We start from the raw sequence: 13,411 nt of genomic DNA, 5'->3' as shown, positions 1-13,411 counted from the left end.
CCTTAGTATTAAGTTTAATAATTTATTCTTATGTTCTGTTTAGCATTTCCTTCATTCAGCTCCACTGTAGATATTTTCCTGCTTGCTCTCTTCTGCAGCTGTTCCTCATTTCTCCAATTATCTGGTTGCCTTGTCATTTCCACGTCTCTCTCAGTATATAAGCTCATATTGTTCTTTGCTACATTCTTTAACATGTTTTCCATGCATTTTTTGATTGTTGTCAAGTTTTTGTTTCCATAAAAACCTTGTTTTTACAAAGAGCTGCAGTCACACTTTCTAGAGACAAACAGCTCTGCTCTAGACTCTAGAAATAAAACATTTTACATAATAGTTATGTGCTTGAATATTATTTTATCAATCAAAACAGCAGTTTGACCTGTTGATCAAGGATTCAGGTCAAAAGATGTTTAATATTATTTAATTTCAAGAAGTTATTCTCATTGACTGTTGTTCATATTTTAACAGTTTGTTCTTGGGAAGTTTTATTAGTATATTCTATCCTTTAAAGACATTTGTGATCTTGATGTGGCCCAAATTGAAGATGAGTTTGTCATCCCTGATTTAGGAAACACAGCAACTCCTCTGAGAAACTTTTACCAAAGAACAAGTTTCACATATTAGATTTAAAAACACACCGTTGGTCTTCATCTCTCCATTTAACCTCTTTTAAAACACATTCCACATTTAGGATTTTGTTCCAGTCGTCTCTCTGAAATATTTGAGGTGGTGGATGTGTTGGCAAACTCCCCGGCCAGGTCGTAATGTGAAACTGCTGCTGTTTGTTCCCTGCTGGAGCCGAATTGTGTTTCTCTGGTTTCAGCTGATACTCAGGCTGATACTCAGGCCGAGTATCAGCCTGAGTATCAGTTTGAGCTCAAATCCTTCCAGGTTGATTCATTTGTAACTGTTATTAAGTAATGAATAATTAAGTGTCTGTCACATTACAGATAAAAATCTGCATCCACTTTGCAGAAATGCATTAATGTAGAAGCTTTTTTTACATTTATTTCAAATATTTACTTTCCCAGGATGGGAGAATTATACTTTATGCAACTTCAATCACTTTTAAAAGCAAGAAATAAACACAAGTTTTAATTTATGGTGAGGTTTTTTTCTGCCTCAATCAATGAGGTTTTGTAACTTGACAAGATTCTGACATAATTCTGTCTGTATGTTTAATGTTTAACCTTTTACTATAAAAACAGCAGATCTCACATTATTATGACTTCATTCTCATTCTGAATTTATTTTGGTAATACTACAACTTCTTATAATATGATTTTATTTTTGCATGAGTTTATTGTTGTTATATTATGACTTCTTGTTTTTTTTTTTTACTTTATTCTCATACAAATTTATTTTTGGCAATATTAAGACTGTTGTAACTTTATTCTTGTGTTGCTCTTTTCAGTATGACACTCTGTAATACTTTTGCAACAAGATCTAAAATAATCAATCAGATTTACACTCTAAGTGGAAGAACATTTATTTATTTAATTTATGAACAAACGAATGGCAAATATCTTTTTAATGTTTTAACAGAAATTTGTAAAAAAAAAAGTATAAAGTTCAAAACCGATTCTGTTTGGGTGAAAACTTAAGAGTGTTTGAATTACATAGAAAATGCTTGTTCAAGGACTTTTTACAACCAATAATTGATAAATTAATGTTGTAAAAGTTGAACAGAACATCAGAAACCAGCAGATTAATGTAAAGATAAGAATTTATATAAAATAAACTGATAAACTTTCCACCTAAGTTTTAATCCCCTTTCCAGAGTTTTCAGAGAACCAGGTCGGGTTATTTGGCTTATAAAACCCAGCAGTTTTTTGATTTTGGCTCATTTCTTGCTGTCCTCAATCTGCTCCACCTCACTGGACTCTTCCACCACTTTGCCGTTGACCATCGTCTGCGTGACGACTTTTACGATCTTCCTGGTTCGGACCTCGGGGTCTTCTGCAACAGAGGAACAAATATCTGATACCAGCTGGACCAGCGCTGACGCAGTCAGAAAATCCTCAAGCTGGACTGAAATCTAATGACTGGATGATCTGGGTCAACGTGGCTCCAACAGGGAGAGATTTCATTTCTTTTCTTTTCTTTCCTTTGTGTGGATCAAGTGAACAGAAAAAACTCCATAAAGGATCAAATGTTTTTCTTATCTTGCTGGAATTTCCAGCGGTGATGTGAAAAAGATACAGATCAGATTTTTTACAAAACGTTTGCGAAATATAATAGTCTAAACTTACTTTTAGGAGGCGCAGGTGTTTCTTTTACCCTGCAATAAAAAGTTACAGAATTAATGAAACAAACTTAAAAAATACAACAAAGTCCACTTCATGTCATGTTTGTCTCTGGTTCCTAAATGATGTTTTTATATATTTCATTTTTGTGTTTTATGATGTAAAGTACTTTGAACTGCCTTGTTGCTGAAATGTGCTGTAAAAATAGACGTTTTTTGTCTCCAAGATTTAAGATATTAATATCATTCAATGAGGAACTTCCTTTTTCTTTTATCTTCAGATCTGTGTTTGATAAATAATAAAGTCATTAGTTTAAGCTTGGAGGCTTTTCACAACCACAGTGCTAAAAACAGAATATTTTTGCAAATAAAGAACCATTCCAATCTATTACATTCTATTTTATTCTACAGAAGTTGCATTCAACTTCTATGCACCACAAATCTGTAACAAACTTCTAGAAAACTGCAAAAATGCTGAAACACTGAGTTCCTTTAAATCAAGGCAAGAAACCCACATTTCACTCATAATGACTATAACATTTATCAACATATTTGACATATATTTGCTTAATGATTTGACTTTTGCTTAAATTTAATTATTTCTTGTTTCATAATGGGTTACTGTATGATGCTTTTATGGTGTAAAACATTAGTAAAGCAGCGTTGCTACTGTAAACGTGACTATTTTACTTTCATTATTTCTTAGTAAGACTGAAATATAATCATTTATATTAACTTTATTTACTAGAGAAATAAGAACATTTTGAATTTTTGAAAGTTGCCTTAAAGGTTAATTAATCAAAGACCAACGTTCAATGTAAACAGTTTTAAAGAACATTTTGGATGAGGCCATTTTAAACAAACTTAAAAAAAACTTTTCTAAAATTAATATGTTATCAAAAATCAGCTATTTTATTTTGATTCTTATATTTATATATGACCAAAGTTATGAAGAGCTCTAGTCAATACCTGGAACAAAAAAAAGTCCTAATTTAAGCGTTTATTTTTGATTAGATTTTTTTCCCAGTTCCCCTTCCGTATTTACATTTCCTCTCCTTCCAGCAGCCGCCTGTAGGTGGCGATCTCCATCTCCAGGTTTTGCTTGATGCGCAGAAGCTGCTCGTAGTCGGTTTTGTTGCGCTGCATGTCCAGACGCAGCTGGGACAGCTCGTCCTCCAGCTGGGTCAGGCTGGCCTGCAGCCGGTCCATCTCCATGGTGAACTTGTGTCCGGTCTCGCCCAGGTTTCCCTCCAGCACGCTGACCTGGTGGCACGAAATACAAGATTATTAAAACAGGCTTTAATTTAACATCATCACTGAAGTGAAGTTGATCACAAACACTTTTAAGATATAATCAATACAGTGTTTTAGGTGTATTTTTAACTGTTATAATGTTGTGCATCTTAGTTGTTTAATTTACAATCATTAACTATTGTCGACTGTTCGCTGGGAACTATTGCTAAGTAGTTTGTTGAGGGTTATTTATTGCAATTTATCTAATATAAGCTGCTGGATTGATGTTAACTACAAACTCAAATTGTTTTTCTTTTGTTTTTGCGTCCAAAACTGCTATAAACAGGAAACTGAAGCGGTTTGTGTTAATGTTAAATATACTGGATAACATTATTTGAGTGACGGGACTGAAGTGGAAGCTTTGGAGTTGTGCTTAGCTTAGCATTGTAACAATTGTAACAAACTAAAAGAAGATCACTTCCTTTATCTGAATATCTTACCCGTTTAAAATGAAAAGCTATAAATGTATGCACTAATCCTTTTACTAGAATACCTGTTTAAAAATATTTTAAATACAGAGGTGTTTGTAATAATGAAACAGTATCAGACAGGAAAACACTGTTCAATTTGAATTAAATTAAACACAAATACAGATCACCGCAACTCTTTTGTATGAGACTTTATCAAATGCAACCACAATGTGTCCACCGAACTGTGTTCCTAAAATGATAGAATATAATTAATATACACTAATATGACAGGTTCAATCCCACATCTATTTAGCAAGGTTTAATAATGAAAAAAAGAGTGTAATTAAACTAAAATATTTTACAATATAGGTACAAAATAGCCCCAAAAGCAACGTATTTTGTCCTGATTAACCGTCAAACAATGACTTGTTTAATAACTTTGCAGACAGCAAACTGAAGCCATTTATAAGCTGCCTGTGATGTAAATTAAAAATATGAAGTAATACAGCAGCTTAATAAAAGCCAGGTATAAAATAAATTTAAAAAAAAGCTTGCTGTAATCTTCGATGACATAAAACACATGAAACAAAACTTCCACAGGTGCGACGTATTTATAAGAAATCTGCTGAGTCCGCAGTATGTGACGTAGCATCTATGTGCGCATGTGCATTACTTTAATGCGCATGTGCATAATGCACATGCCCACATGTGCACATAGATGCACAAGTGCATCTATGTGGATTTAAGAGTAGCACAGATAAACAGAACCAGCCCAAGGCATATGAGAGTTAAGCGACTGCTATAGGCCCCCCACACCACCAGGGGTCTCCCAGGAGCACCAAGAATACCATTAAATAATACAAACTAAAAGTTATTACACATGGAAATTGTAACGACTATAAAAATAATATAGAAATTACATCATTTTGATGGCTGCAGGCTATGAAATGTAAGATATCAAACTTGTTATTCACTGTAAATTTAGTATTTATCAGCTCATGTTACTTTCCTGCAGTTAAAATAATATGACACACTTAAATACCACTGAATCTTTATATACCGCAGGTGAAGCGGGCTGCTCATAATAGTGAGACAAAAGGTGAGGATAAAAGATTCAAACTTTTGAACCATCATTATCAAATTATCGGCAATAAGCTCGCCCTTTTCACCCTTCCATTCAGTCATCCTTCTTCGCCTGACACATGAGGGTCTGCCAGCATGATGATGTCAACCTGCTGCCTTCATGCTGCGCAAACATTTCAGAGCTTTCTGTGCCTCTCCAGCAGATGTCAATGTCCTGACATGCTGACTGATCACAGTAGTTTAGTGAATCCGCTCCACACTTTGTGTATCCATACATTAATAGCTCTTTATACACAAAGAACAAGCAGCTGTTTTCCACTGACACGTCTGCACCTCCGAAGACGAGGTGAGGATGAGGAGAAGCAGGTGGGCTAATCAGAGACTTTTTTAAACTATTTTCTTATTTTAAAAAAAAAACACTAATATTGTGATGAGTACTTCATTTTGCAAGAAGTCTTGCGCTCCATAATAAATTAGCAAATACACCTTGATCTATTTTGTGCAGAGTGACAGAAATAAAAAATTTACATTTGTTCACTAATTATAAATAGTGTGTTAAAGAGACATGCACATTTTAACCAACACAAATCCACATTCTTCTGGACAAGAGTATTTTTTACATAACTATGGAGTATTTATGTTGAAATTTTGCCCGTACTGTACAGTATTTTTATTCTTTATCCTGTGTTTTTGATGTAAATTTGAGCTAAATTCCAACTTGATTACTTTCGTCTTATAAGAATAAATAGGGTGAACCTGAGTCTGCTGTGAAGTCAAATCATTGTTCCTGCAGCGAACAAAGGAAACATTACATCATGGCTGAAAAACTTCTCATGACATAAGCATGTCAGTGTATCGATAATTTTTTTAAATTAATTTTTTGTTTTAAATATCTGAAATGCTTACAAACTGGTGATACGACTTTTCCTCCTTAATACACAGTATTCACTCCATTACTGTTTGTTGCTTTGTAGCAAAACCTGAAATGTTCACAACAGGTTTTCGCTAAGTAACCAAAGAGTGAGATAGTTAGTTGATTCCACCAATCTTTAATATTCTATAGCAATAATCTATCAGAAGTGTTATCTATTGACATTGACTACATGTTTATTGGGATGTATATTTTTATTGATTTATTGTCCAGTCCTAGGTGGACTGGATTACCACCTAGATTACTGGATTACCTGTTTGCGTAGATTGTCCAGCTCCACCTCCAGAGCTTGCAGGAAGCGCCTCCTCTCACTGAGCTCTCCTTGGGCGCAGCGCAGCGCCTCGTTGCTTTCTTTCACCTCACACTGAACGGCCTCCAACTGCGGAATCGCATCGGTAAAACAGGTCATCGCTTACAAATTCTGCTTTCAGCAACAATCACGATTTTCACCAACCTTCTTGAGGTACCAGGTTTCGGCGTCCTCCTTGTTCTTGCGCGCGATGCCCTCGTACTGGACCCTCAGCTCAGCCATGATGGCCCCCAGGTCGGGCCCCTGAGCCGCCTCCACCTCCACGCTCACCTGCTCCGTGGCCAGTCGGGCCTTCAGGGTGCTCATCTCCTGCAATGCGCAGTTGGTATTAATGTTGCATTTCTACCACCTGGGAAGTGGGAACTCGGAGCTGAGTTTGACATCAGACTCAAATTAAAGCTGAAGTATGAAACTTTTATAAAAAATATGGTTTTACATATTTATTAAAACTGTCATCATGTTGTGACAGAATGTTATGAGATAGATAATCTGTGAAAAGATGAATCTCCTCCTTGAGCTATTATTGCTGCCTGAAGAAATGAATCAATGAAACAAAAACAACCAATCAGAGCCACGGAGAAAGTCTTAGCCCTGTCAATCAACCTCGTGAATGTGCTGCTAAATGTGCTTGTGGTGGAGAAACAACTTCTCTCAGATGAAGAATCGGTTACTAAAATATGTAAATATGTTGGGCCTCAGACAACATTTCTGAGAGCCATTATATCAGAGGTGGTAAATCTTGTTCAAATTAGTGATTTTGATGAGTCATCCACCTGTTCCTAATCTCCGTCCCTGCTTTACTTTGACATCCAATAAAAAGAAGAAGAAAAGAAAAAAGCGGAGACCCATCCTGTTTTGGACTCCTTTAAAGAAAAATCAAAATGATCCAAAATTAATTTCACAAGATCAGATCCCAAAAGAAAACAATACAGTAATGTTAGATGTGATTCTTCCCATTAATGTGGACACTTTAAAGTGGATGATAATTGTTTTTTGATCTTTGCAGTTCACTGTGTAAGCTGTAAAGCAAAACTTAATTAAGCCTGAGGTGACATCCTGGTCACCACGCCCGTATTTCTAAACACTCTGAGTCTGATGATCAAGGGAGTGTCTGCTTTCATGCTGTATGATTATTATGTTTCATACACTGATAAACCTGCTGAAGACTGAGAAAGTACACACTGTCGAGATCAGAGGTGCAAAAGCATTTGCAGCTCAGGAGATCAAATGTGCCTCATTTAATTTTTATCCCAAAAATATCAAACAGAGTCAAATTTCAACAGTAACTGAGTTTCCATTAGCCATAAAATAAAATAGTGCAACTTGAAGTTAAAAAAATAAATAAATGTCACAACATCACACAGTTTATGAGAAGTTGTGAATTTAACGTGTTGAATCTGTAACTCTTCTGTAAAAATCACAGATTAAAATTTCCCGCTTGTAGCCGCTGACGTCTGATGGCTGACATGAGCGCCAGCATCGCCATAACTGTTTACATCTGTAGTCGCCATGTTTTTTAACGACTTGTCGCTTGAAAAAGCTGATCTATGTGTGATTTTTATTTGATTTCTTATAAATCAAATAACTAAATAAGAAATCTGCGAAATGCAGACATATATTTGTGCGTTTGTAATGGAAACGCAACTAGTGAGACATTATTGTTTAAAGTCACTGCTTGGGAATAACTTTGCCGTTTGTTTTTCTGTGGAAAATCACTCTGCTCTGCCAGACCACTGAATCTTTCTCACCTCGTCGTGATTCTTCTTGAGGTAGTACATCTCCTCCTTCAGGCTGTCCAGGTCTCCTCTCAGGGTGGCGATGATCTGGTCATGGTCTGACTTTGCTCTCCTTAGAGCCTGACAGTCCCGCTCCACCGACTGGCACAGGGAGGCCTCTGCTTCCCATCTGCAGGAAAAGAAAGAGATTGGAAATCAATAGTTGCAGAGAAAATAAAAGTGGGTCTTTGTTGCTTCCAAAACTTCAGAGTGAAAGTAGCTCCCAGACGCCACTAATGCTTGATCAAAGCATCACAAAAATGTGTTAATTTCTGCAGAGTTTGGTGTGTTGACACAATACTAATCTGACTTAACAGGAGAATAAAAACTGTCAGGATGACCCCGGCTTATACAACTGCAAAAAACATTTGGAATAATGCCGGACAATGAGACAAATGAGACCAAGAAAGAAGAGTTTGACCATATTCCTCACTCTACTTTCTTCTTCTCCTACTCTCCACTTTGCACTATTTGATGATGTTTTAAATGTTAAATTTTTGCTTTGTATCAGTGTTTAGTCTCTCTATGGAGGCTACACCTGGTCTGCTGTTTGATTTTGGCTGTGCACTGCAAAAATATGACATTTTACCAAGTGTTTTTGGCCTTCTTTCAAATGTATCTTAGTAAACTGGAAATAAGACAAAACTAACTCAGAAGTACCTTTTCCTCAAGATATTGGAGCTTCTTTTAAGTGAGTAATTCCTTAAAATAAATGAAAAACAATTAGTTCCACTGAAAGATTACTTCACTTACATTATGTAAAAATGTAATGTTATAAACAAAATATTCTGCCATTAGCCATCTACTTCTAATGCTGTGATGGGATCTTAGAGGAACTTGGCTGAAACGAACAGAAGCCAGGACTGGACAATGAATCAATAACAACATATATGAATGGATAGATAATACATCAAAAGAATATTCAATATAAAGTTGGTGGCATCAACTAACTCGTGTCCTCTTTGGTTACCTAGCAACAGCTTGTTGAGTAACTGACGCAGCAGCAGTTTAACATTTTACCACCATGTCTGAAAATTGCTCAAAAATAAACAACAATGGCCGGTAGTGAAAACTGTGAATAAAACAGGAAGGGTTATACCATCAGTTTGGTGGTATTTATATATTTAAACAAAACGATAATCAATAATTAGCGATATCCACTGATATGAAATGCTTACATCGTGATACTTTTTTCATCCTAACAGAAGCCATGTTGTAATAAGCATGAAACCAGTCAACAGACTGTCAGTATGAAAACCCGGTGTGTGCTTTTCGAGTCTACCCTCCTTACCAGCTGCGGTCTCTTCGGAGGTAGATGGGATCTCTCTGATAATCTATCACAACCAGCTCCAACTGGTGTTACTTGGTTGTTCAGTACCTGAGCTCTGTGAGAAGGGGGCTCTTATTTCACAGTCTGACAGAAAGGTCATTTATTCTCATGCTTTGTTGACTGGCACTCCCATGTGAATACTCACAGGAAGGCATAAGAGAAAAAAATAACCTCTGCATGACACTCACTTCACCCTGAAATCATCAGCTGCCAGCTTGGCGTTGTCAATCTCCAGCATGATTCGGGCGTTCTCCAGCGTCCTTTTTCTCATCTGTTGAGGGAAACGTATGATTGAGAAAGTCGCATTGCAAAAACACAAAATATTACCAAGTATTGGTGGTTTAGTTTCCAGTGCAAATATCTTAGTGCACTTGAGCATGTTGAGCAGTTAGTACATGTGCATGATTGACAGCACTAAGACCCTCCTCTTCGCTCTGACTGGTTGTATTTGATCTTACGGCAATAGAAGCTCGAGGAGATGATCAATATTTACACAGATTATCTGTCATGCAGTCACGGCATGGTGACAGTTTTAACAAATAAGTGAAAATATTTTGTATAAGAAATTCTTCAACTTCAAAACAAACTCCTGTGTGTTGCAGGAAGGTTACTTTTAAATATGTTTTGCACTAAGATATTTGCACTAGAAACTAGTCCAAAAATACTTGGCAAGATTCTGTGTCTTTGCAGCCATTTGAGTTACACTTAGACAAAAGATTTTACTGCAAAACCAAAAAAATCTTGAAATAAGACAAAACTTAACTACAAATAACTTTTCAACATAAAATGGGAGCTTATCTTAAGTCAATATTGATGAACAAATTTATTATAAGTAAAATAATTTTTCAGTGTAACACGACATTTTAACTTATAAAATTAGGAAAAATATCTTATTCCAACTTTTAGCACTTATAACAAATACTTTGCCATCTGTATTAAGGGATTGTTTATTTAAAACAAGCTCCTATTTCTGCTGAAAAGTTACCTGTAGATTAGGTTTATTTTATTTCAAGTCTACTGAGAAGTTTGAACTTGAAACTGAACTAAAATACTTGGTAATATTTTGTGTTTTTGCAGTGACCATGGAAAGTATTTCTGCTGAGTCACCAACCTCCTGCCCGATGGCATGTGCCTGGGCCATCATGCTCTCTATGTCGTGGCCTTTTGGCGTTCTCTCCATCATGAGGTGCTTGATCTTCACCTCCAGCTCGGCGTTGGACCGCTCCAGTGACCGTACCTTGTCCAGGTAGTTGGCCAGCCTGTCATTCAGGCCCTGCATGGTCTCCTTGTCGCTGGCCCCTAGGCCGTTCAGGGACAGGCTGGAGCCCAGCATGTTGAGGCCGTTTCCCATGGACACGGAGCGGGACAGGGACAGCGTGCTGCCGGTGGACAGAGAGGAGACGGGGGGCTTGGAGCGCAGGCTGCGCCCGCTGTCTCTCAACGTGATGCTGGAGAAGGAGGGCTGCTGCACTGAGAGGCTGCGCACTGACAGGGTGGAGGCCATTGTGGTTTCTGTAGAAAGTTAGATCAAAGCTAGTTTTCCCTTAAGGCAGGGGTGTTGTGGCAGGATATATTAATAAAACCCTTTAGCAAACTTTAAATATTAATAAATACCTGTTCACAATAATATAATTTGGCAATACAGATAAAAACAGCTTTGGAGTAAATAATGATTAAGCACAAAACTCTTATCTCAGAAGTTATATTCATGTAAGGGTCACAGAAAAGGTTATTATAGTCCATATTTTGCCACTGAGGGCACATTTTACGCACAATTCACATTTTGCACATTTTCATACTTCCATTTGTGTTTCTACTGCTTCTGAAAAAAAGCCCAAGTGGTTTTCTAAGAGCTTAGGTTTTTTAAGTGCCCAGTCTCCTGGAGTTTTCACAGGAGTTTTACCTCTTGTGAAAACTGGAGAACCACCCAGACTTTTCTGGCAATGAAAAGTCTGAAATGTCAGACAATGAAATGTCTGGAAAATGAGTCGTTTCAAAAACGACTCATTTTTTATTTAAAAAACGACTCGTTTAAGTCACATTCCAACGGCTCTAAGCCAATACCTAGCAACCCAAGTATTGCCCAGCCAATTGCTTGAAACATAACTTTAACTTTCTCATATGGTCACTTCCTAAAATAATGGCCCAAGCCATGTTTTTGCCAAAAGTGATATATTAAAGAAAAATAACTAAAAATCAATCAAAAATCACTTTTGGCAAAAAAAAAAAAAAAAAAAAAAGACATAGGCCATTATTTTAGCAAATTATTGCTTTACATGTCTCCCCTTTTAAAGAAAATAGATAAAAAGTTATTAACCCTTCTGTGAAAACTGAATATTATCCACTGAATTTATTCTGGAGAGCGATTCTTTCTTCAGAAAAGTTTTCAGTTTTTGTGTTAGACCTGCTGTTTGAAGGAGAAGAAGTACTTACATGTGTTTCAGCGCGTCAGTGGGTCTTTCTTTGCTCTGCTCGGCCGACTTTCTGCTTCTCGGAGGTGAAAGTGACTGCTGTTGCTGCAGCAGCTAAACACAGGTGAGTTCTGTGACCGTATTTAGAGAGGAGGCGCCGCCGGGGAATCCAGCCCCTCTGCAAACAAGAAGAGGGATGCAACATGACACCGAGCAGAATACCCGAAGGCAGTCATGAGATCAGCAAACATGACCTTTAAAGCTTAATTTAAGGAAGGAAATGTGCATGGTTACCTTTAAATGCACTTTAAATTTGGTTAAAACTGATATTTTGCAGGAAAATAGTCTTACTGAGCATTTTTGGTCCAGTTCCTAGTGCAACTATCTTAGTAAACCTGAAATAAGACAAAACTGACCTTTAATGAAGTTAATAAATGTTTAATAATTTAAAATGTCATTTCCACCAGCAGATTATTTCACTTGTATTTTTGAAAAAGTGATCAGTTACCTGTTTCTAATAACTAGTATTTTATGTTATCATCTTGTATAGTATATTATTATTGTTGATTTTGTTTTTATTTGTTCCTGCTGTCACACTTGAATTTTCCCGTTGCGGGACAATAAAAGCTGTTTCTATTCTACTGTGTTCTATGAAAATATGGCTTGTTATAGGGGAGATAATCTACCAGTGGAACTAGTATGTTTTTATCAGTATTAAGGAATTATTTACTTCCTATGTCCTGCTGAAAAGGTACCTGCATTATATGTTATATGACCAAAAAATGACCAAAAAATACTTGGTAAGATTTTGTGCTTTTACGGTGAGATAAATTTTGTAAAGCAACAATATCCTTGTTCATTTTGGCAACACACAAACTAGTTTTCAGGGCAATATTTGGTCTCACAACTCCAAACAATGACAAGCTCTTCCTCAGAGCGGTTTGCATGCACCAGACCCAGGTGTACTGAGGGAGGATACAATGGCTGCTGGTGAGATGTGAGAAGCTGAAGAGCAACTCAGATGACTAGAGGGGAGAACAATGCAAGGATGGAGTGAAAAGAAAGGAAAAACCCCTGAGAAATGTACAGAGAAATGCAGGGTGGAGGCAGAGCTGGCTGAACTGGAAACCTCACAAATGTTATACAGGTCAGCCATCTCTACACCTTTACAATACGTAATCTCCATTTTTCTGCATGTACTATAAACATGTATCACTTTTAATTGCCCTGAGCATTATTCTCCAGGATATATCAGATCACTAAATGATACTGACTGTTAGATTTAACTCCACCAAGCTCCACCCAATACAGCTCTATTGTGGACGAACAGATTTTTGTTTTGTTCAGCACTCAAACGTCCTTTTGTCCTGCTGATGATGAGACACATTGGTCATTACAGGAAATCAGAAAAATCACAACAGCCCAAGGTTAAGTGGAAGTACACTGAAAAAAAAATTCAATCTAACCAAGTATTTTTGGTTTAGTTTCTCACACAAACATCTTAGTATCCTTGAAACAAGACTAAACTAATTCACAAGTAACTTTGTCGCAAGAAATAAATCTTGCTGTGAAGTAATCTGCCAGTGGAATAAGATTGTTATCACATAATATAAGCTGAAATGTTTT

General features: G+C 36.7%; 1 protein-coding gene across 1 annotated transcript; it reads right to left on the bottom strand.

The window, feature by feature from the left end:
- Nucleotides 1–1,519: 1,519 nt before the first annotated feature.
- On the bottom strand, nucleotides 1,520–11,893 carry krt1-c5 (keratin, type 1, gene c5). The gene is made up of 9 exons (XM_055039519.1): nucleotides 11,808–11,893; nucleotides 10,486–10,886; nucleotides 9,563–9,645; nucleotides 8,018–8,174; nucleotides 6,414–6,578; nucleotides 6,213–6,338; nucleotides 3,288–3,505; nucleotides 2,250–2,278; nucleotides 1,520–1,956 (listed from the first exon to the last, which is right to left on the bottom strand). The coding sequence occupies exons 2-9, from the start codon at nucleotides 10,876–10,878 to the stop codon at nucleotides 1,841–1,843; spliced, it is 1,287 nt and encodes a 428-aa protein (XP_054895494.1). The 5' UTR covers nucleotides 10,879–10,886; nucleotides 11,808–11,893; the 3' UTR covers nucleotides 1,520–1,840.
- Between the last annotated feature and the right edge of the window lie 1,518 nt (nucleotides 11,894–13,411).

The sequence above is a fragment of the Poeciliopsis prolifica genome, unplaced genomic scaffold (assembly GCF_027474105.1).
Source record: "Poeciliopsis prolifica strain line A6 unplaced genomic scaffold, Auburn_PproV2 SCAFFOLD014, whole genome shotgun sequence".
NCBI classification, from domain to species: domain Eukaryota; kingdom Metazoa; phylum Chordata; class Actinopteri; order Cyprinodontiformes; family Poeciliidae; genus Poeciliopsis; species Poeciliopsis prolifica.
Note: the sequence above shows the minus strand (reverse complement) of the source record. Positions and strands in the feature narration are given on the sequence as shown.

Coding starts and splice junctions, on each gene's coding strand:
- krt1-c5 (XM_055039519.1), bottom strand. CDS start 10,878: ATGGCCTCCACCCTGTCAGTGCGCAGCCTCTCAGTGCAGCAGCCCTCC. Junction 9,646..10,485: donor CACATGCCATCGGGCAGGAG/GTTGGTGACTCA, acceptor TTCCCTCAACAG/ATGAGAAAAAGGACGCTGGA. Junction 2,279..3,287: donor CTGCTGGAAGGAGAGGAAAT/GTAAATACGGAA, acceptor TTTTTATTGCAG/GGTAAAAGAAACACCTGCGC.